This window comes from Labrus bergylta, chromosome 2 (genome assembly GCF_963930695.1).
Source record: "Labrus bergylta chromosome 2, fLabBer1.1, whole genome shotgun sequence".
NCBI classification, from domain to species: domain Eukaryota; kingdom Metazoa; phylum Chordata; class Actinopteri; order Labriformes; family Labridae; genus Labrus; species Labrus bergylta.
The window spans coordinates 17,109,860-17,131,708 of NC_089196.1; the positions used below are offsets into that span (position 1 = coordinate 17,109,860).

Genomic DNA, 21,849 nt, shown 5'->3' on the forward strand with positions numbered 1-21,849 from the left:
TAAACAGTTAGGCTATAGAAGCCTTTAGTTTCTGTGATTCTAATTGAGTGACAACTTGTGATTTCAGTAACATTTGGATAGAAAGGACAGAGGCCCTACAGCTTGATGACTTTTTTCACCTCCATATTTGTCTAAATTAAAGAGACAACTTTGGGGTTTGAACATCCCAGTTTTAGTTTCAATGCAAGTTAAACAGAACTTCCATCATTTAAAAGTCGCTGTTTAACCAATGCGTATGGATAAATGTATGAATGAGCAGGCTTATCCAAATCCCTATCTTCCCTGCAGTCCTTGAATGCAACATAAGAGCCGCCCCGCTCTACCGGATTTCAGCTTGTAGTAAGTCGCTCTTACCACTGACAGTCATCACTCAAACCGTCGGGACCACCTGGATTGTACACCTGTATCAAAACTGTACATTATTTTGAAACGTTTGTGATGAAGCGGATAGTAATGGACATTTCTAACTTGTCTCAATGACTGCAGAGCAACAGGCAACTTGGCTGCAAACTCGCTGACTGACTCATCGGCTTTGTAGGAACTGTTGCACAGAATCCCGTCGCGATGTCCCTGCTGTGTGTCAGAGGTAAGGTCTACATCCAGACCCGCAGGTTGTGCTTTTAAACAAAAGGAAACATGAGTTTAAATTAAATCGGGGAATTAAATGCACATCTTAATAAGCTGTTCTGCTTGACTTAAATCATTCACTGTAAAAAGATTTTTAAAAAAAAGCTGTCAAATTTTTAAGCTGTTTGAATAACTATTGAACAACTATTGAACTAACTAAAAATTATTAATTAGCCTATAACATTTGGTTGGCTATCACAAAGATAAAAAATTTGCCAGACCTAAAGAAAAAACTAAGTTATAATCATGTAGGCAACGCTTAATATCTTGGCCATCGTTTGCCTCATTCCACCACTATCATGAGTTGATAACGTGGATGTCGGGGAAGTTAAGTGGCGAAGATGTATTCATTGTACAAACTCAGGAGACAATTCCAATAGTTGCTTTTAAATATCCACGGGATTAAAGCACATGTAGGCTGTTCCAGTGTCATTGTGCGTCACATCAAATAAAATAGTTCGTTGAAACTGTCTTAAATGACAAACATGCACATTTTGGAGATGCTGAAGGCTACAAAGGACTATTCAAAGACCTTAATCGATGTGTAATTGGTATTGCTTGAATGTATTTCTTAATCAAGTAGGCTATATAATTTATTTTATTGTATTCAATACATAATTTGCGGTTAGAGAATACCTTGTTTTGTTTATTTGCCCCTGGAATAGAAAATATCAATGAATATCTTTTTTGATCAATTTGAAATAGCTTGTGAGAGGTTTGGATTGTTGAGTGGAAGTGAGATGAAATTGAATGATATATTGCTTCCTCCTTCCATAAGTGCAATTCAGTAGCTGTTCAATAGTAGAGTGGACAGTAGTTGTAGGCCTACTGGGTTTAACTTAAATAATGGCAAACAAGTTGGGGCTGAAATTAACCATGTGCATTTAGAAAATGTAGTTTAGTTAATGAATAAAGGGATGAACCCTTACACTTACACCAGTTTATTCAGTAGTTTGGGTCCTCTCCAGATGACAAATTGACCTCCGTCATGCTGACTGATTATTTTATTATCAAACTTTTTTCAGCCACTGGGGGTTTGTGTCTCACGTTTTTTGACCAGTTCTCATCTTTGGTGTGAGTGCCACTGCAGCCTGAGGCTGGAAGGAGACCACATACAAACTCCATGTATTTAACAAACTTTTGTAAAAAAAAAAAAAAGGGGTGAGCGAAGAGGTTGGGTGTTGGAGGGGTGCATTAAAGCCAGTGTAAAGTGGACTTAACCAAGCTGAATTTAAAATAAAACAATTATCTTGTTCAACTGGTTCAATCAAACCTTGATGTTTTTCATAGCAGTCTGTTCTTAAATCAATTAGATATTAACAGCAGGAGTAGAAAATAAAAGCAGCTTTGTATACAATTAAATAGCAGAGATTGAGTTATGTTACAAGTGGTGTGAAGTTATGCAGTGATAAACAGTTCTAACAGGATCCAGGACAGAAAAAAACAAATTTAGTTTCTGAGATTAGTCCTAAAGTCTAGAATCTAAATGATGAAAAACTCAGTTCAGCCCTTTTTTGTACTCGATTGTTTTGCCTTATTTAAAATGTTGATAATATTATGTTCTCTGCATCTAGTTGTCAAATCAGGAACAACATGAGGCTGTAGCTCAGTTGGAAGAGTGGGCTGATTGTTAATTGTAGGTTTGGAGATCCGATACCTGGCTGTTTCTTCCACATGTTGAGCTGTGAGCAATCTCTGAACCCGCTCACTGTTTGTGTGGGTGAAGGAGATTTTTTTTCCAGTCACTTTCTCTGGCCCAAGGGTCATTCTTGACATCTTGAAGACACAAAGTCTGAAAGAACAGTCCCACTTTAACATAATTTTGAGACTGCATATCTTTATATCACTTCAGTATCGTGTCATTGTAATTCAGCGCAAACCCCTGGCTAACTATGGCTTTACCTTTGCTCAAACTTGACTATGCAAATTGACACATGGTAAGTCATGAGAATGAAGAATTTATTATACCAGTATGCCATGACTGTTGAACCCTTTACCCTTGTTAATATCATGATTCATCATATTCCTTTTTATACCTATTAATATAGTCTGCCTTGTTTCGTGGTTTCTTTTGGCAAAGTTTTTTTTGCCTTTATAGGTGGATAAAGATAAAAGAAGGGCAGTGTTGCTCAGAGAAACCAGGATAAGCATGTAACTGGAGGATTTAATCTTGTTTAGTAAATGTAAAGTCATGTGTACATTCAGCAGGTAAATATAATCAGATTCTAGCCCTACTCCTGCCCTTTTTCTGGAGAGTGGCTAACTGATATAACTAGTAGTGACAGAGCATTCTAGTTACTGAGTTTCTTTTGTATGTGTTTGGGTCCGAACCTACTAAGACAAACAGAGCAGAGCTTTTTCTACTTAACTTATTAATTTAACCAAGAGTTATAGTAAACTTTGTTGTAGTTTTATTTGAGGAATGAGGTGTTCTTTGTAATCATGGCAGCAATAGAAAAAAACCTTGTGAAATATTTGTTTTGTTAGGTTTACAGGCGTAAAAAATACTTGGTTAGTTTTGGGAAAAGATTATGGTTGAATTTATTGTTAGAAGTACAAACAAACAAATATTCCATAACTTAAAAAAGATTCTAATAAAGAAAGTCAATATTGAATTTTGGATTCACACCATTGGTGGACTCAACCCTAGTCTTGTTGAAAATCTGATATTTTGGACTTTTCTATGTCAAATATATCATTACACTGGAGGAGAGAGTGAAGCAAGAGGGATTTTAGAGGGATAACCAGGTTATAGTTAAAAGTGAAGGACCATGAACAAGCAGTCATTTTCACAAGTCAGGTGAGAACATATTCTCTTTCACTGTTTTTGTCCTACCAATCTGCCTCATGTAAAGCGTGATGTGATTTAAAATATGGAGATACCTTTTGTGTACTCCATCCTTCTGAACAATGACGATCCTATGTGTACAGAGACAAAAGTCAATCTAGTTTCTTCAGATGTTCTCTCCTTGATTAAAGGGACTCTTGCCATCATATTGAAGGAAGTGCAGAAAAACCAGAAGAATGGCATCCTTGTTTTTTAAGAGCCATGATGCTGTTCAGTGGCATTTTCATGCTTCCTTGTTCCTTGTTGTGCAAAGAGCCCTCAGAGCCTGCATGATGGCTCTTCTGAACACAGTGAACAACTGCAGTATAAAAAAACTGAAAGACAGTCTGAGACAGTTCATTCTGTACACAGCCTGAGCTGTTTCTAGAAGACATTTAATGCAAACAGTAATGGTGTTAACAGTAATGGAAATCAAACATTTGCACGAGTGTTGAGGCAGGCTACTGTCAAAAAAAAAGCAGAATCATATTTAACTAATATTGGGAGATGAATACAGGGGGCTACTTGGTCTTGCCATGATAACAATGATAAAATATGACTTGATTTATTTCTCTTTATAAAATGGGGAAGTAGCTCTAAGTGCTTTATTTTTTAAGATTGAAACAAAAAAAAAAAGTAAAATGAAAGAAAAGGGGAATGCATCAGATAGAAAATATTTAAAACATAACAATTATTAGAGTGATAGTAAAAGGCAATGTTAATGTTTTTTTTGAAAATGTGTTTATAACTGGTCACATAGTTTGCATCTCTTACAGTGTTGGAACGGTTCAGACAGAGGATCTAGATGGTTGGTGTAGAAACTACAAAGAATTAGTTATTCAAACTGGTCCCAAACAATAACAAGTCTTGTAAAAAAACAATGTAAAGCTCCCCTGTGGACAAAGGTGTCTTCTTCTCTCTTTGCAGTATTTGTTTTTATAATCCTGCTTTCTTTAACAGTCAGTTGTATCACTCACCTAAACCGCTGCTGTGGATAAAAGACTGTTTCAGCAGCGTGTTGCAGCAGATACAGGCATTGAAAATTGTTATATAAAAATGAGCAGTCTTTAATTAATTATGGTTTTGTCAGCTTTTGATGGTCACATGGAGTTCAATCAGTTTGTTTCATAACCTGTTAGAAACTCATCACAGGAGCTTTCAAATCAATACTAAAAGACAGATGGAGCCAGTGCAGGTAAACTTAAATGGGGCTGATGTGCTCTTTATCACTTGTTCTGGCTGCTAGCTCTGAATACATTTTCAATTTATCATGGATTTTTCTGAAAAGCCAGTTTGAAGAGCAATACAGAAGCCAGGTCTTGCTGGGATATAAATGGCCACACCTCTGCAATACTTTTAATGACTTAAGATAAATCGTGGTTGCAGGTGTTTTCCGTTCTTTATTTGTACAGGTCAGCACAAAAATTACTGTCTGTGTCGTTTTCATTTTGTAATTTAGGCCTGGTCTGTACTCATGAAGGTGATAACTGAGAGCGTTTTTTATAGGCCACCTCAAGTGAGAGGTGAGTGGAGTAGGTGAGGACGGAGCAGGTCAGTAAGCACAGCGGCACACTGTGCTGGAATGACAGGGACTCAGTAAAGCTTCACAGCCCGTATGTGGAGAGGGGGTGGGGAGAGAGGGAATAATCCTCTGGCCATCTGCTGCGTTTGCTGTCCTGTGTGTGTTTTTGCTGTGTGTGTTCATGCTGCTGTGGGTGTGTGTGTGGGGTTTTGTGTGTGTGTGTGTGTGTGTGTGTGTGTGTGTGTGTGTGTGTGTGTGTGTGTGTGTGTGTGTGTGTGTGTGTGTGTGTGTGTGTGTGTGTGTGTGTGTGTGTGTCAGTGTTTGACTGGCTTAACATGGGACAGAGAATTCACTTCCTTTTTCTCATTCCCTACTTCATCATAATACTACTTCCTGGTACTGGACTCATCTGCCTCTGTCAGTTTGTCCTGATGCTTAATCCTTGCTGCACGTCACTAAACTGACTTTTTCCATAAATGTGGTCGAAGATTTTCTAGTGACACTTTGAATGGTAATGAAAGAAATATAATTTTCACCCTTTAACACAGAAAAATACACCTTGTCTGTAGCAGTGTGTGCATTCATGCAAAACCATCATGATGTCATCTGGAAACAGTAAATCTGCTCAGCATTAACATGTCAGCATTGTCAGGGCCATTGGCTCCGTACATGGGGCGGGACCTAAACACTAGGCCATCTGCGCCCCTGGATATGTGTTGTTTCAGGTGAAGCAATTCATATCCAGAAAATTCTTTTTTGACTTGAGTTGTAGCAGTTGTGTGACTCATTTGTCATTTAACCTTTCCTAATGATGTTCAAAGGTATGTTTAATCAGTGTTACCTGTCATGAGACTTATTTTATGACACTGAATGTTGAAACACAAACTCTGCTCTGCAGGTCTAGCCACTAAAAGTAAACTCTCCTCAGAACATGTATCACTGAATTGGCCCACATACCGTCTAGACAAACAGTACTAACCAGCACCCGGATGAAGTGCCACTATTAACTTTCAAAAGTCGTCTTTCATGATTAAACACTTGTCGCAAGCAGTACAGTGGACCTAATGTGTGATGGGGCTGTGCTAAAAAAATTGATATGTCATCATTTGCTCCTTGCAAATACATGTATCGGTGCAGATGTTACAGAATCAATATGTCTGCAAAGCTGGAATGACAGTTATCAAAGACAATTGATGGTGCAGTTCCCAATAACACCATGGCAATAGCTCTGGGATTTAAATATTTGATGTATTTCTAGGATCTCTGATGACCTGAATTGAAGTGCTTAAGTTTTAGGATCCTTATGCCTCTGCCTTTATTCTTAACAGCAAAGAATGGCTGTTGTAGTGAATTCTGGGTAGGACATGGTCATTATCCAAAATCAATGTAGTCCACGATATGGTGGCACCCCGTGATAAGTATCATATTGTTAAGGGAACAAACCAGCCCTAATGTGTGACAGTATAGTCATACTTGGAATTTGAATTAAAGAGAAGCATTAAGTGTCCCACAGTACACTGAATCCTCTTTAAGTAGCTTTAGTTTTGTACAAACACCAGTTCAAATATTCACAACTTGTCATCAGACTGCTGTATCTATACTGGTGTCAAATCAGAAGTATTGCTCAAGAGCAGTTCTTTTTTGGGAATCATTTTTGTGTGAACCAAAGTTGAAGTGTTGAAGTTAGATTGCACAGTTGTTAATAGATATACGGTAAAGAAGGTGAAGATAAGGGAGGAATGTTATTGTGTGTGTGAGAGTGTGTGTTTGCGGGTGATCACATCACCTTAGAGCTCCCGTCCCTTGGACCCCCTCCAAGTGTTTCCCTCTTGGACTTCTTAAAGCGTCTCTAATTGGCTCATTAGCGTGGTGAAATGAGGACACAGCAGGGGGAGAAATCTGTTAGTTTGTAATTAAGAAGGTAATGCGAGGTATACATGCTGCTCTATACCATTAATACTCTAATACGGAGGATAATCATCTGTAAAGTTTAATTAGAATCAGTTTTACATTATTTGGAGGGCTTGAATAAGCTCCTAAATAAGTCATTGAGAATGACAGTTTTTAAGTCTTGTGAGCCTTGTTCAAGAAAAACTAATCTTTATACGGTCATTGGTATGATGTCTCACAAAGAGTTTAGCACAACAGATTTTCTCTCCATATCAGGTCGTGAGATTAGACCCTGATTCTACAACAAGCTGTAATGTAAAAAAAAAAAAAAATCCTTATTTTAATAACAATATTCATTACCCTCCAAAAATTACTTCAACATTACACAAAATATAATCAAGATCTGTCTCAGAATAACTCATTTGCTTTATTTGGCTAAGTGTACGGCTACAGACTGTGAGAAAACACAACTTATGTTAAGTTTCTCGTGGTTGCCAGCGGTAACCACAAGCCAGTATCTGCATGATAGTAAATGCAGACACAGTGAGATGTAAAAGAGAAAAATCAAAGCTCTGTTGGACTTAAAGTATCCATACACAGTGAAATATAAACACACTGGGATCTTTTTTTTCTGTTTGATAGTCAGCAAAAAACTTCTCTCCATGGCACCTGCACAATCTTTAAGACTGCCTTCTTTTACGTAAGATTCTGTGCAGGAATTTAGCTAATTCCAACATTCCTGACAGAAGGCAGTTTTGCCATTTGGTTTGGTAAACAACATATATTTAGATATTGAAACCGATATTGACCCGAACACATACACGCAAAGAAATGGCAGACAGGCCTGGACCAGAGCAGTGTCATTACAACAGGCCAGACGGTGGATCTATTTTTAACTCCAGTCCTTCGACTCACAGTGGGTTTGAGTGTGTGGAGGTTGGCAACCTGGTGGCCATGTCATTAACACCCTCTCACTTTCATTAAACGACAGCCCCTGCAGACCTCAACAAGCCCGCCAAATAATATGTGTGTGTGTGTATGTGTTCGGGAATGAATTGAGTAGAGCACAAAATATTAACATAATAACATAAAAAGATAATTCATTGGAATAGTTTAATTTAATTGATAGATCATAATATCTATTTTTCTTTCACATGGAGATGAAGGGATTAAGGGTCATCATGAGAACAGCTTGGAGTGATACAGTGACTTGCTCGAGGACCTTTCAGCAGCAAGTTAAAGATCAAGAGGTGGTTTTAAAGAGCTTTGGATACTTAGCAAGCTGCTCATGTTCATTACAATTACAATAAAACAAGATATCATTTTTTTTATATATAAGCTACATTTAGGATATGTTCACCTTCTTTACTTAACAGTTATAAAGTGAACAGGTTAACAGGAAATGGTGAGAGATATATGTACTGTATATTGCACATTTTGATATCATGATAGTAATAACACAATTGATAATAATAAATTAGGCTCATATTGCACTTTTATCAATATTCAAAGATGCTTAACAAGGAATAACAACAAAAACGAAACAAAGAAAACAATGCAATGAAGGAATAATATAAAATATGGATGATAAGAGTTGAGATTATTAGTGGTTGTAGGCGAAACATGAAGATTTTTTTTTTTTACCAGCAGGTCGTACGAATCCTTAAGGATTTTGGGGGGGCCATTAAAAGATACCCATCGGTGAATTGGTGTGCATTGGTGGCTTTTGGGTTAACCTCTATGATAGCTGAGAAGTAGAAGAGGAGATGATGGAGAAGAGAGGAAATCGTGTTTGATGATGACCTCTTGGCTTAAATATTATTTTAAATATTTTGGGATTCAAGAGAATCGACATGCTGAGGGTAAAACATCAGAACGGTGTCAATACGAAGGAACTGCTATGTGCTTACTTAAGTACTTTCTTTATATTGTGTGTAAGTATTATCAACAATAGGACATCACTAATTTCAGCTTTTTTTTAACTGTCCTCTTTAGCCGTTTACATTTACTTTTCGATCAGTAACAACTTCCTTTTTCTGTTGTTAAGTTAATGTTGTAACCTTCGGTGTACCACAAGATCCTTATTTTCTTTCAAATCAAAGCAGGTTGGTATCCAAACAGGAAGTAAAGTACCCTTACCTTAAGACTGTATACAAATACAAAATAAAAGCACAACAAAAACAGTTTGACATGCAAAAATATTGAATGTCAAACATGGGATCAAAAATGCAATTAATCACGATTAACTATTTAATTCAGCAATGAATTGCAGTTGAAAAAAAGTTTTCGTTTGACATCTCTAGAAATGTCATTCATAAAAGTGAATAGGTCTTGTATTTATAGTCTTTGTCCACACATTAGTATTGACCTGATTCTTTTTCACAGAGGTTCCTTGTGATTATGAAGTTTAACTAATGTCAAAATTAAAAATCTTGTCAAATTGTTGTAATCAAATTAATGACTACAAAACAATTTAGGTCAAAAGTTTTTTTTTTTTTTGCAATGACATGTCCCAGTGTTTTGTTAAGAGAACATGTAAGCATGAATGGCAACATACACAGGTTTAACAGATTTTCAAATGACGTAATATTTCTCCCTCTGCACAGCTCTTCAGCAGCAGGTTTAATCCAACCCTGACTTCTCACATGAGCATAAACATAATTGTTTCCCCACAAAGCCATCGCTGCTTTCCTCAATATCTTAAAGCACCCTCAAAGCTTTGGATGCGCCAGAAGGTCAAACATCAGCTGCTCATCATTCCTGCTGGTCAAAAAGGTTTCTGCTTTCCCTCACAGCCATTTCTCTTATTATTTGTCCGCAGTACAATGCAGAAGGGTCTGCTAGATTTCCGTCCTGCTTAAGGCATTAGCTGGCAGGGATTATCCCACCAGCCAAACGCTCGGTCATCTGCAGCACGCATCCTCTCATACAATCATTCAGACAGACACGTGTCTGATATGTGGCCTGCTTTACTGGCTCTGATCAGGATCTCCTGCCATCTGGCCCATAGGTATGCTGACCTCCTCTAGCTCTGAAATGTGACACTGACCTTTGTATTACTTCCTGAAAGAGATCAACATCAACTATGTTTTTCAATTACAACAACTCACTGACTTATAAAGTGATAATGTATTTTAAGGCTGTCTTTTGTAAAAATCGAACAATGCACAACCATCTGAATAACTATAACAATGAAAAAAAAAAAAAAGAATCAAATCATTTTGAAATATTGTTTTTACAATTAAGACACATTTTATGGCAATGCAAAAAATGTACGCACATTTTTAATAATGAAGCACAAACCAAGTCAAGCAAACTCGCAAGAAACACACAAAAATAAACAACAAAACAAATGGTGATGATGAAATCTATTAGTAATGTAGGTATGTGTTTTCAATTTTTCATTTATTTAATATCGTCTAGACTTAATGCTTAGGTCATTCTGACAGACAATTTAGCCCATATTATTTGATCTAAGTTCTTCCTGGATGCAAACTTCTAAAAGGAACAAATAAAACATTTAAAACGGAATTTCAAGTGAATCAGAAAGTATTTTAAAAAATTCATCTTCATCACAACACATGGTGAACTGTTAATGTGTTCAACAGAACCCTGTTGTGTTTTTTGGGATGGGACACCTTAAAAAGTAGATTCCTCCAATCACATTAAATTATTTTGTCAGCCCCCCCCCTAAAAACAGGAGAAGACTTTGACGTAATATTTCATCATTTATAAAGAATCCGATTTTTTACTTTCATGCTCAACATCTGTTTGTGTGATTCATTGTAATAGCGTGAGGTATGAGACACAAAGCTAGTATCTCAGCTTTGAACTGCAGATCACACAGCTAGTCACAGTAATAAAACATAAATCCATCTAATACTCCTGTAAGAATTGTGTTGCTGATTATGAAACAGGCTGAAATTAGTACTGATATAGAGAGTTTCATCTTCTACTCTCAGGCCGGCAGTAAAGTGCACTGCGTTGAAGAGAGAAAGGCATCAGGGCTCCGTTGTACCTGCTGCTATTTGTTTGCTCCATGATTTTTGGGGGGCCCTTATGTAATTATATATTTATGTATTAAAAGTTTGTGTATTAGTGTAGTATAATGTTTTGTATGTTTCCTGCTGCAAACCAATTTCCTTGTGGATGGGGACAACAAATATACTTTTGACCTATGACCTTTGATGTCTCTAAATGATCTATAAAATCAGACCATGAGCAAAAAGATTGACTATTTCATCTAAGTTATATTAACTGCATGAACCTGCTTGAAAGATTATTTTTAAAGAGTCTGTATTCACTTTATCCGAGGAAACGATTCACAGTGAGTGATAAGTTTGACATTTTAAAGACAGCAGTATGACTTTTGAGATCACTTATTATGCATTCCCACGACAAGTTCAGCAAAGACATAAGAGGCACTGCTTTGTCCATAGAGGTTGCCAAGATTGACACAAAATAAACATTCTTCATATGAGCTCTGAGTGGTACAATTCACTGAAAAGCTTTCTGTCTCAGTTGGTGGCCATCGCTCTCTGGCAAAAAGGAGGTTGAATTGGAAAGTTATTTTCATTGTCTGCTGTGTTTAGGTGTAGATTTGAACTCAGAGCGATGCCTTCACAGCTGAGAAAAGCACTTTTCTTCAACAGGGCTTCATAAATTTAAAAATACTCAAGATGTCATTAACATTTTATCAGATCTGTATTTGTCCCTCCTTTCTTTGCAGAGAATAAAGTCAAATGTGTTGACCTCACTGACTGCAGCAGGATTAATCATTCTATTTTTTTATTTTCATACTGATAGAACATAAAGGATGTATTAATATCACAAGTCTTTTGCTGCTGTGATACAAAAAAAGAAAACCTCCCATGTGGCTTGTGAACCATCTCAGCCTAAATAAAAGCCAGACAGCACATCCCAATGAGCTTCAGTGATGCTGCTCAAAATGTGACCTTTCTCTCCACTTAACCAAAAACAATTAATTGACACTCTGGGATCAATGAAATCACTCGACAAATGTTAACTAAACTGTCTGTTAGGAAAAAGTAACCTTTAACAAACAGCCAGACACAGAGAAGTATTCTTGCACGGCTCCTCCATTTTTTACGTAGTATTTGTATCAAGTGCTCTGTACAGTTTTTTCAAACAGGCTTTGACATTTCTCTCACGTTCCATTTTTTTCTCCAGCCGCAGCTTATGAATGTTTAAAAAGATGCCTATTCGCAACATAAATCTATTTTTTCTGCCTGATACACGTGCAACAATATACATAGTGTGATTGAAGGGTTTAACAGAGTTAGTCAGTTGAACAATCTTTTCTTTAGCAGGCTGAATCACAAAAAAATGTCTGCTGCATTTGACACAGCCTTCTAAAGTCCAGTCCCATTTTGCTCTCTTACAGTTGGGCAGGCCTGTTAGTAACCAGCAAACCTTTGGTCCACTATATATTTTCCTGATATACTTAGGTCTGTGTAAGTGGCCTGTCTCAAACTAAGGACTTACATAGTCAGGCCTGCTTAGTCAGATTTTGCCTATTGTCGACTGATCGATGAATGACTGAATGGAGAAAACAGACAAATCTATGTAACATTAGACATTGAGCATCCCCTTATTGCTGAAATGGAATGATCCTTATGTTCGACCATGAGACTGGCAGATTTGACCACTTGTGGTCACCCATAGTAAGTTCAGAAAACCACATTTTCAACTACGTATAAACATTAATTTAAGAAAAGGGAACCTTAATACCTTGACTGTATAGAAGGCATTGTGTTTCTTCTATTACCGAACAGAACAAACACATTTGATACCACAGGTTCATTGTAGTCAGATGCCACAGTTTATAAGATTTGATCTGAAAAGCAGGTGGCATGTTCTGGGTGACATGTTCTGGATGACTGGTATCTTGTCAACCTAATTGCAAAGAATGTCTTAATTTTCTTTTAGCGATTGAGAACACTTCTAACTGGACACAAAAGATAACAGTGTATGTAGTTCTTGCTGTTAGCGTATTGAAGCTATATTGAGTGCAGAATCCTGCTGTAAGGATCAATCATCCCCACGTTTCTTTTTATTGATCGCCTTTACTTCAACAGGAGTAAGTAAGAGGTTCAGGATTTAGGATTGGTAATAATTCATGGAATTTAATGAATAGGCCTCATTGGGTGGTGCTATAGTGTATTTATTTTAATAAAATAAATAAAACATATGTTAACTGTGATATAAAATCTTGGTGCTTTTTCAACATTTATTATATTTTTGTCTGTATATTAGGTATGTATTCATTACAGTCAGAACAAGACATGAAGAGACATCGAAAAGGAGGCTCTTGCAAACAAAGTCTATGGTAGTCAATGGTCATCAATAAAGACAATAGATACAGCCATGCTTATGGGTTTCTAAGTGTTTTTAATCTCACACATTCAAAGTCTCTTCTCTTCTGTTCAAGTCTCTGTAGCATCACTTTCAGTCTTTTTTTTCATAGTGGCCGACAATTCACCCAGGTATTTTTTGGCACTGAACCAACGAGGCCACTGGGTTTCCCCGGAGCCTCAGACGAGCTGGCACGAGTGACACACAAGGCAAGCTGTGCTGACAGCCTCAGACAAATGACCTGTTAACGATCTTTCTCTGTCTGGAGATTCGTCTCTTGTCAGTCTCTCTTATCACTTCTCACTTTTTTGGACTTTAATTGAAAAAACATATTGATCTCCCATGGTAAGAATATGCATATAAACCTTGTTTAACTAACTAAGTTACCTTAGAAATGCAGGAAAGGTCAACACAGCTCTTAGGTCAAATGACTACAACACTACAACACCCAATTGTATTCTTGATCAATATCAGTGGCTCACTTTTTAGCCCAAAGCCCAGAACACTCTGCCATTTTAAAACCCTCTTGAATTCGAGGCTTTCTCTGCTGCTTTGTGTTAGACCTCACTGCTATTTTATTGAGGTGCTTCTTCAATAATTCTTGAATTTTGACCAGATTTTTACGCTGATGTCGGGATATTTGGTCTGTTGGTGGTTTCTGAGACACCGGACAACATTGTTTTCTCTGTCATACTTCATGCCTTTCATGCATTGATCATTTTTGAGCATATTGATATTTGTGTAATGGTGTGTTCAGAATAATGCAAACCTACTTTTTGTGGGATAGGTTGACAACTACAATGACTGTATTCAACCAGTGGGTAAAGTAAACACCTTTTCAGAAATCTGCGTATTATGGGGGAAAAACTGCTACTGTGTTTTTTTTTTAAATTTAAATATGCCAGTCTTAATGCTGTGACTTTTAATTTTTTTTCATCAAAAATGTTTACTGGCAAATCAATGCTTAAGTTGTTTCTCATGTGTCATTGCAGGTTTAATTTAAGACGTTCCATATTTTTGGGCTTTTTTTTTTACCTGTTCTTTGACAATGTTTGAAATGTTAGACAAGTTATCTGTGCTAACCTAACTTTGGATACCTGCAGAATATGTGAATGAGACAGTTGTACATGTTTTGATTTGTAGCCATATTGTAGCTCATAAGTTTGGACCAATCATGTTGGAGCAGGCTATGGTTTTATTCAGGAATCAGCCTGTCAAGCTTTGTTATTAATATCACTAAACAGATACAGTCTTCTTCTGGATTCAGATAGCAATTTAATCTAGATGTAGTCTCTTTACTCTGTGTTCTCACGTTTCAAATTGCTGGACCAACAGTAACTATGACCCCCCCCCCCCCCCCCCCCCCCCCGACAGAATCAGAAAAGCCTTTATTCCCCAACTCCATGATCTCTTATCCACTTGCCACACTTTTGGCCCAGAATTATAACAGTAAAGTGTGTACCCATGCAGAGGCTAAATCATGTCAGGCATATTTCCAAAGGTTTACGTTAATGGAAAAATTCCTGCAATATAAACGAAATAAATAAATAAAACAAAGGACAGAGTTAGAAGCTGTTTTTATGTCCTAGCTGTAAAATGCCACCATCTTTTTATGTCATTTGCCACTTTCTTAATTATAATGATGTCTTAATCAAACATCTGTAAGAATGTTGAATATTCTGCCATAACATAACTTCATTCAAGTAAAGAGTTTAAGAAGAGAGGATAAATATTGTAAGAAAAGGCAAAAGGGAAGAAGGAACATGTGTGCAGGTCAGAGGGAAATATATAACCTTCATAAAACCATCCTACCTGGAAACAAAAAACAAAAAAACAATTCTTAAAGACTGAATAAGTAATATGTTTTTTTTCTTTTTCTTTTTCAGTGAAGAAAGCCAAACTACATGGGCCTCCAGGTAAGCGCTTTCACCTCCCACTAAATATCTGTTATTGTGTGATAAGTGAGGCTTTTCAGTTGTGTCATAGAAATGATGCTTTTATCTCTAATCAGCAGTCTCAGTCTGTGACATATGGATGGTTTGAGATTTTTTACTGTGTCCTCTGGACTTAACAAAGAGATTATTGACATGTTTGTTTATGTGATGAATTTCACATGTTCATTATTTAGAATTAAATTGTTTTTTTTTGTTGGGGAATAACAAAATCAAGTATGTTTCTTATACAAAAAACGTTTGTACAACATTGATAACTGAAAATGCTTCCTGTTGTTACTTGATGTATTGATGCTTTCAGGCATTCAAGTGTTTTGTTTTTTTTCACCTCTGTCTGCGTGCTTATGTTTTCTATATGACCGTCGCTAGATGCAAAATATATTGGAAGACATGAAAGGGGGGACCAGATACTTCTGCTTGAGTAAAACATTTGTTCATATTTATCAGGTCCTTATGATTGGTATCAAGTTCAAAGGTTTCATGTAAGTTCTCCGACTTAGTGTCAGGTCCGTATATTTTGGTGTTTGATTCAATAATAAGGTCATTGTATGGTTTTATATTAATTGGTGTTGGCTTGTATGTCAGTGTACCGTAAGGTTCATGTAGTTTAGGTTATTATCCATGTTTCTTGAAATTTATATAAATGTTGTTATTCATAAGCAGTGCTTTCCACAAACATATGGAGTCGGCAGCCAGTGGGAAAAACTTGCACCAGCTGTATGCACTCGCGAACCATATCTTGTCCTGTGCCTTTCCACGTGCAACATTTCTTGCCATCTTGATGTTTGAATCCCTCTGCATCAGTTTAGGTCGAAATAGTCCAGGAGATGAGCGCCAGCTGAAGAGGAGACTGTTTCTCTTTCATTTACAGAAGAGTTCCTCTTCAAGTGTGAACCACTGACAGTTCTCAGCAGCTTCTCAAATCTGGGACTTTATATTCCCATCCACCTTTTCTTTCTGTTTTTTTGTTTGTTCCTCTCCGCTGGCCTCTCCTTCTCCCCAGGCGATGATGAGGGGAGAACAACCACCACGAGTGGGAGAAAGACAAGTCAAGCCAGAGGAGGAGACGAAGAAATCAATAGATCATCACAGACAAAGGACCACCTGCTCGCTCTAAATGAGAACTTGTCATATCGACATAAAAGGGAAGATTGAGACAAATCCCTCAATGTCTTCAGAAGACAGAGACAGACATCAGGAACAGGAGATGATTTGTCATCAGCTGCCTCTGGCCTCAGACTGCAGAGCTCAGATTTGATTGATCCTCTTAGGGATCATAAAGCAGGACATGAGTGATAGAGTTGCTACCGTACAGGCAAAGATATTGTAGAGATAGACACGCAAAATAGTAATTTAGCAAAACTACTAAACAAATGAATTAAATTTCATATAGTTATTGCAAATGTTAAACCCATTCCAATGTTGAGTTAGGGCTTTATAAGAGCTACTTACAAAATAAATTCCTTGTAACCTGAAACTTTTTAAAGATTAGCTCCTTCAACCAAAAATAATCCAAAACCACTATTCAAATTTCAGGATGCAGTTTTGTGGTTTTGGTGCGGGCATGTGAACATCATATCCTGTTTTCACAATCCTTGAAATGATGCTCCTATCCTAGGAAACCAGTTTGACATGTAGCTATTTACACAGGGAGACTCTGACAGTGATGTGAAGTGTCTCTGCAACTCATCTTATGGTATTTAATAGTCAGTCAAACAAGGACAATGATGATAAATAATGCAGGGATAATCTCTGCACCGAGGCCTCTGACATCAGAGAATAGTTTGTCTGGATAGAAAACTCCAACTTCTGAAGCAGGACGTTTTCAGAAGATTTGAATTTCACAGGCAATCTCTTTCCTTCTGCTTAAGGACTCAACTGGAGAGAAGTAAAGAGGTCCAATGACTTCCCCCCCGCAGATGGATGCTTTTAAAGTCTTTTCTTTTCCAGAAACAGAAACTCTTCACCTGAAGTGAATATCAAAATTACAGGCTCAATTCCCATTGAAGTATTTTGTAAAAAGAAATCTCTGAATGCAGGTGATGCAAAAAAAAAATCAGTATTTGGTGGCCATGATCTTTCGGCCCTCAGGCATCGAAAACAGACACAATTCTTCAGTGGCCATCACTGCATGGGCCCAGGATCACCTCCAGAAACCATTGTCTGCGAACACAGTTCATCACTGCTTTTACAAATGATGGCTGAAACTCTACCATGCTTACCATAGTTGGGAAATTGCTACTATACGCGTAGTATGTTTGTTTTTGTCCACTATTAAGTAGAAAGCTCTGATCTTTCTATCACCGAGTAGGAGGAGATGAGCAGCACAGAAGGAGAGGGTGTGTGTTCATTAAATCCTCAGGGCACGACAGGATTTGGTAGAGTTTAGGCTCGTCCAGGAGCTGCAGCTCTATAGCGACCGCTTCACAAGCACGACACACATTTCTGCTGCTGTTTAAAACGCCCCTGGTTTGGCCCAAACTGTTGGACATTTCTTTTCAAACTAGATATTTCTCTCTGTCCTGGAAGGTCGTGATCTGATCTTCCCTCCTATTGGAAGCGTGGAGGTGACATCACAAAGCGATGCGCAGCGCACAAGAACGGCAAGCGTGACCCTAACCTACGCTCAGCTTGGCGGACTGCAGATATGCTTTTTGCGCGGAGCAACACATACACAATGAATGGGCTTGACAGCGGTGTGCAGCGCCCACCGCCACTGTCTGAAAAGTCCTTTATTGAGGGCTTGAGTTTTTCCCAATGAGTACAAAGATATTTCTATTCAGAGACTCTTTTTAAATGCTGTGTCCTGTCAAAGTGGTGATACAGTATATAAACTGTGATAAGTTGAAACTGGGGAGATTTAAAGTGGGATAAAGAAGGAGGCCAGTGAAGTGTCCTCTAATCTTTTTAAATTTGACCTAATATAACAAACCTATTTACCTCAGGGCTGTAACACCCAGTCATGTAGGTGACAGAAAGTTTACCCAGAATGCATTTCTGTTATTTGACATGATTATTGGTCTCAGGTCAAACACTTCTAACAGACTTTGTCCCACTCTGATGCCCTAGTTTGGGGAAATGATTTATGTTAATAGTAAGAAGCTGTCATTTTTTTTGTGCCTATGGGGAGCCAGCTGCTGTCTCAAGACCCTCCTGAAACCCCCAAAGCTTTGCAACTCCTGAGAGATGTCTCTTGGTTAATGTGTCACTTTATTAGTTTAGAAAATGTAAGGCACAGTCTCCTGTTTTTATCCATGCTGCCATTTTGGCTCTCCAGTGATGTCATAGTCCGGAGATTAAAATCTGTGAACCAGCCTACAACTGTTAGATGGTTTGCCATGTTATTGGTCAAAGACAGTCCCGGTTTCTGGAGAATCTCTAAATGCCACGCTACCACTGCAGAAATGTTTATAAAGGAACAAAGAACTTGAGGAGGAACTCTTTGTTTACTGTAGAGACAAGGGTCTAAATGTAGTCATGGGACAGTAGTCCCTGGTTCCTGCAGTCGAAATGAATAAAAAAGGTTCTTAGTGCCAGGGGAACGTTTCTGCAGGCAAAATGGGGCTTATGTAACCCTCCAAGAAGTTCTTGCTCCTGAAGGTTATCATTTAAAAAGTTTAAGAAAGAGTGTGGCTTGCAATGCTGAACATTTCTGATTTGTTTACGACTCCCGGCCTTTCATGTGAGGGTTGGCATCATCGGTAAAACTAGCAGTCGCTTTTTCATACACACATGTAGTCTTTTGACTTCTCTTCACTGTCTTTTTTCTTCTCTTTTGTTTCTATGTTAATGCTGCAATTTGGAGGTTTAATATGAAACACCCAGCCCAACTCAATAAATTATTGAATTTTATTTGTAAAGGGACTGTGTCCAGTATTAAACATAAATGTTACTGAAAGGGACTCCCAGGATAAATGATTTAAAAACAAATCAAAGCATCAAATGGAATTAGGCATATAGATGCATCTTTAATATTTACTTTGTTATTTTAGTTTGAAATTTTAAATCACAGAGCTCAGCATTTCTCAATATAAACAGATTATTTCTAATTATAATGGATGTTACTGCCGTGACTGGGTCTGTAACAGGGGACAGCATGAACACATCGAAGTGCCTTAAGTAAAAGAGTTAATAGTAGAGAGTTCACAGTAATTGAATAAATGACTCTAAATAGTCAGCATGTGTTTTTTTCCCACGAACATACAGAACAGTAATACAAGACAGTACCAGTAATTGATCGATTCATAAAAATATTGATTTTTGGAGGTTGAAAGAACTGTAATCACAAAATGAGAAAAATACAGCAGGATGTTGTAAAACACTGCTGATATAAATACTGTCTGAAAAAAAAGAACATCCTGTCTGTTTGCATTTATGAAACAAAAAGGATTTAGTCTCAGTTTAATATCTCATTCAACTCCTTTCATCCATCAAAAACACTCTCCCCCACTGCCCCCCCTTCCTCTCTCCCCCTCCCCTAACAGAGTATCCATTATTGTAGACAGCAAAGTAAATGTCATCTTGTGCGGCCGTGCCGCACACGTCCATGTGTAACAGAATATAACTTATTTATTTTCATAAGTCATCGCCACTTAATTATAAATGACGCCTACTGCTCCCCAAGAGGGGCCAGCTGCATGATGGGATATGTCCTCCACACCACTGCTAGTTGCTGCATACTGAGAGATGGTGTTTGTGCAACCAAGCATTTACAAGAGTCTACTGAGTGTGATTAAGATGTCTTCTCTGACAACCCTGATGGAGTCAAAGGAAATGGATGCTAAATTTAGAAACATTTACTTATTTTTGTTTTAGATGTTCCTTGTTTTCGAATTTGATTTGTGCTGTGCGTTTGTTTTTGCTTTGTTTTGTGGCTCGTCCTGTTGCTGTGTTTTTTCCCTATTTCTATCCTTCCCTCCTGGCTCAGGCAGTAAATGGGGCTGTCTGCACCCTGCCATTCCCCCTGTCCCCTTAATCACAGACTTGGCAACCCCCTTAACTGAATGATGGATTATTCCTGATTAACCCTTTACACCACCACTGTCACACAGGCAGACAGAATACATTTACACCTGACATTTCCTGTGTCCCTCCTGACATTTTAGGATAAAACCATGAAAAGTTCCCAAGCTTTGATTAATATTTTGATACATAGCAGTCAATTTGAATCCATGAGAAATATCGAGATAAATCAAATAGCAGCATGGACATTTTTTAAAGATTATTTTTGGGGCTTTTTGTGCCTTTATTTGAGAGAGATAGGACAGTGGATATAGCTGGAAATCAGGGAGTAGGGAATGACATGCGGGAAAGGAGCCACAGGCTGAATTCGAACCTGGGCCGCCTTATTTGAGTATTATAGCCTCCATACATGGGGCGGTGCGCACTAACCACTGCGCCACCAGTGCCCCAGCATGGACATTTTTATACATTTGTTCTTTACAGATTTTACTAATGTAAAGTATTCATGTAGAGGACTTGCTGTTTATTTTGCTTATTTGCTTATTCTCTGCAAGAAAGCAGATTAGACTAATAAGCAGTTGTAAAATAGCACTGAACTTTGAAAATCTGCATTTGACTTGTTCACTGTTTAAAACCTAGATAACAAGGTCCAGATACTAAAGAAGCTAAAACAACTCCACATAGATTTACAGTGGATTAGGATTTATTGTGCATTACCCTTTGTAGGTTTAAAAAAAATCAGAGCCTAATTTTACCTAGGGATATTAAAATGTACTTATTCATCGTAAAATATCATGTTAGTTTTAAACTGGTGCACTAACGCCTTTACAACATCTAGCAAGAAAACATTTCAAACTGCTCATCAGTAATGCTTTGAACAATTTGACTGCAAATTATCTGAAATGGTTTGTTGTTTCTTAATGTCTGTAGAGATTTTATATATGCCTGATGTGTCAGACACTTTAAGAGGCGTCAATGAATTGAAAGTTTGTTTTCACTATAAGAATGAATTCCTGAAAGCTTGGAAACACTCTTCTGTATTGTATTGTATCTATTCAAGCTATACGCCACAAAACTGGATTGTACTGGGAAGCTTTCAAATTTGTGAGGGTGTTGGTGTATGACATAAAGCAGGTCAAGAGTGTTTCAGCCCTCCCTGCATTAATAAGCGTGAAGACGTGCAGCGAGCATCCTATTTCCTGTCAGCTGGAGTGTTTCTTCTCCTCTAATTTGTTTTACAAGCTGAGCACTACTCTGCACTCTTTGACAAAGCAGCATGGCGTAATATACCAACAGCTCTGGAGGGATTCTGAGACAGATATTTGATTCGCATAAGAAACAAATAATCATTGTGCTACATTGTGTTTACTTACACTCAAAATGTCACATACACTACTGATCCTTTTTGATATTTTTAGCTGTGACGAGTTCTGGAATGATGAGATCTGAAGCACATGGTTCACATCGTAAGAGCTCTAGCTCAGGCGCTAGTTGCACCTTGACAGAAACCATGTTTTCTATTAATTCTTAATGTTGTTTCTCTGACCAGTTACTTCTTAAACTGGTCTGCAAAGGCAAACATGCTACAAGGACCCAAAAGATTCAATTTAGGAAGATAAGCTGTACCTTGACAATATTGGCAAATTTAGAAAAATGCAAGACTTATACAGCAATGGCAATGTGCTGCAAATGTA

The 21,849-nt window shown here is 37.7% G+C and overlaps 1 protein-coding gene across 1 annotated transcript in view; it reads left to right on the plus strand.

Moving 5' to 3' along the window:
• Positions 1-362: 362 nt before the first annotated feature.
• Positions 363-21,849, plus strand: part of LOC114920573 (protein unc-13 homolog B-like) — a 41,286-nt gene continuing 19,799 nt past the window's right edge. Inside the window, exons 1-2 of the mRNA XM_065962035.1 lie at positions 363-586; positions 15,128-15,157. Of these exons, the coding sequence (XP_065818107.1) occupies positions 565-586; positions 15,128-15,157 (52 nt within the window). The 5' untranslated portion in view covers positions 363-564. The remainder of the gene's footprint in view (positions 587-15,127; positions 15,158-21,849) is intronic.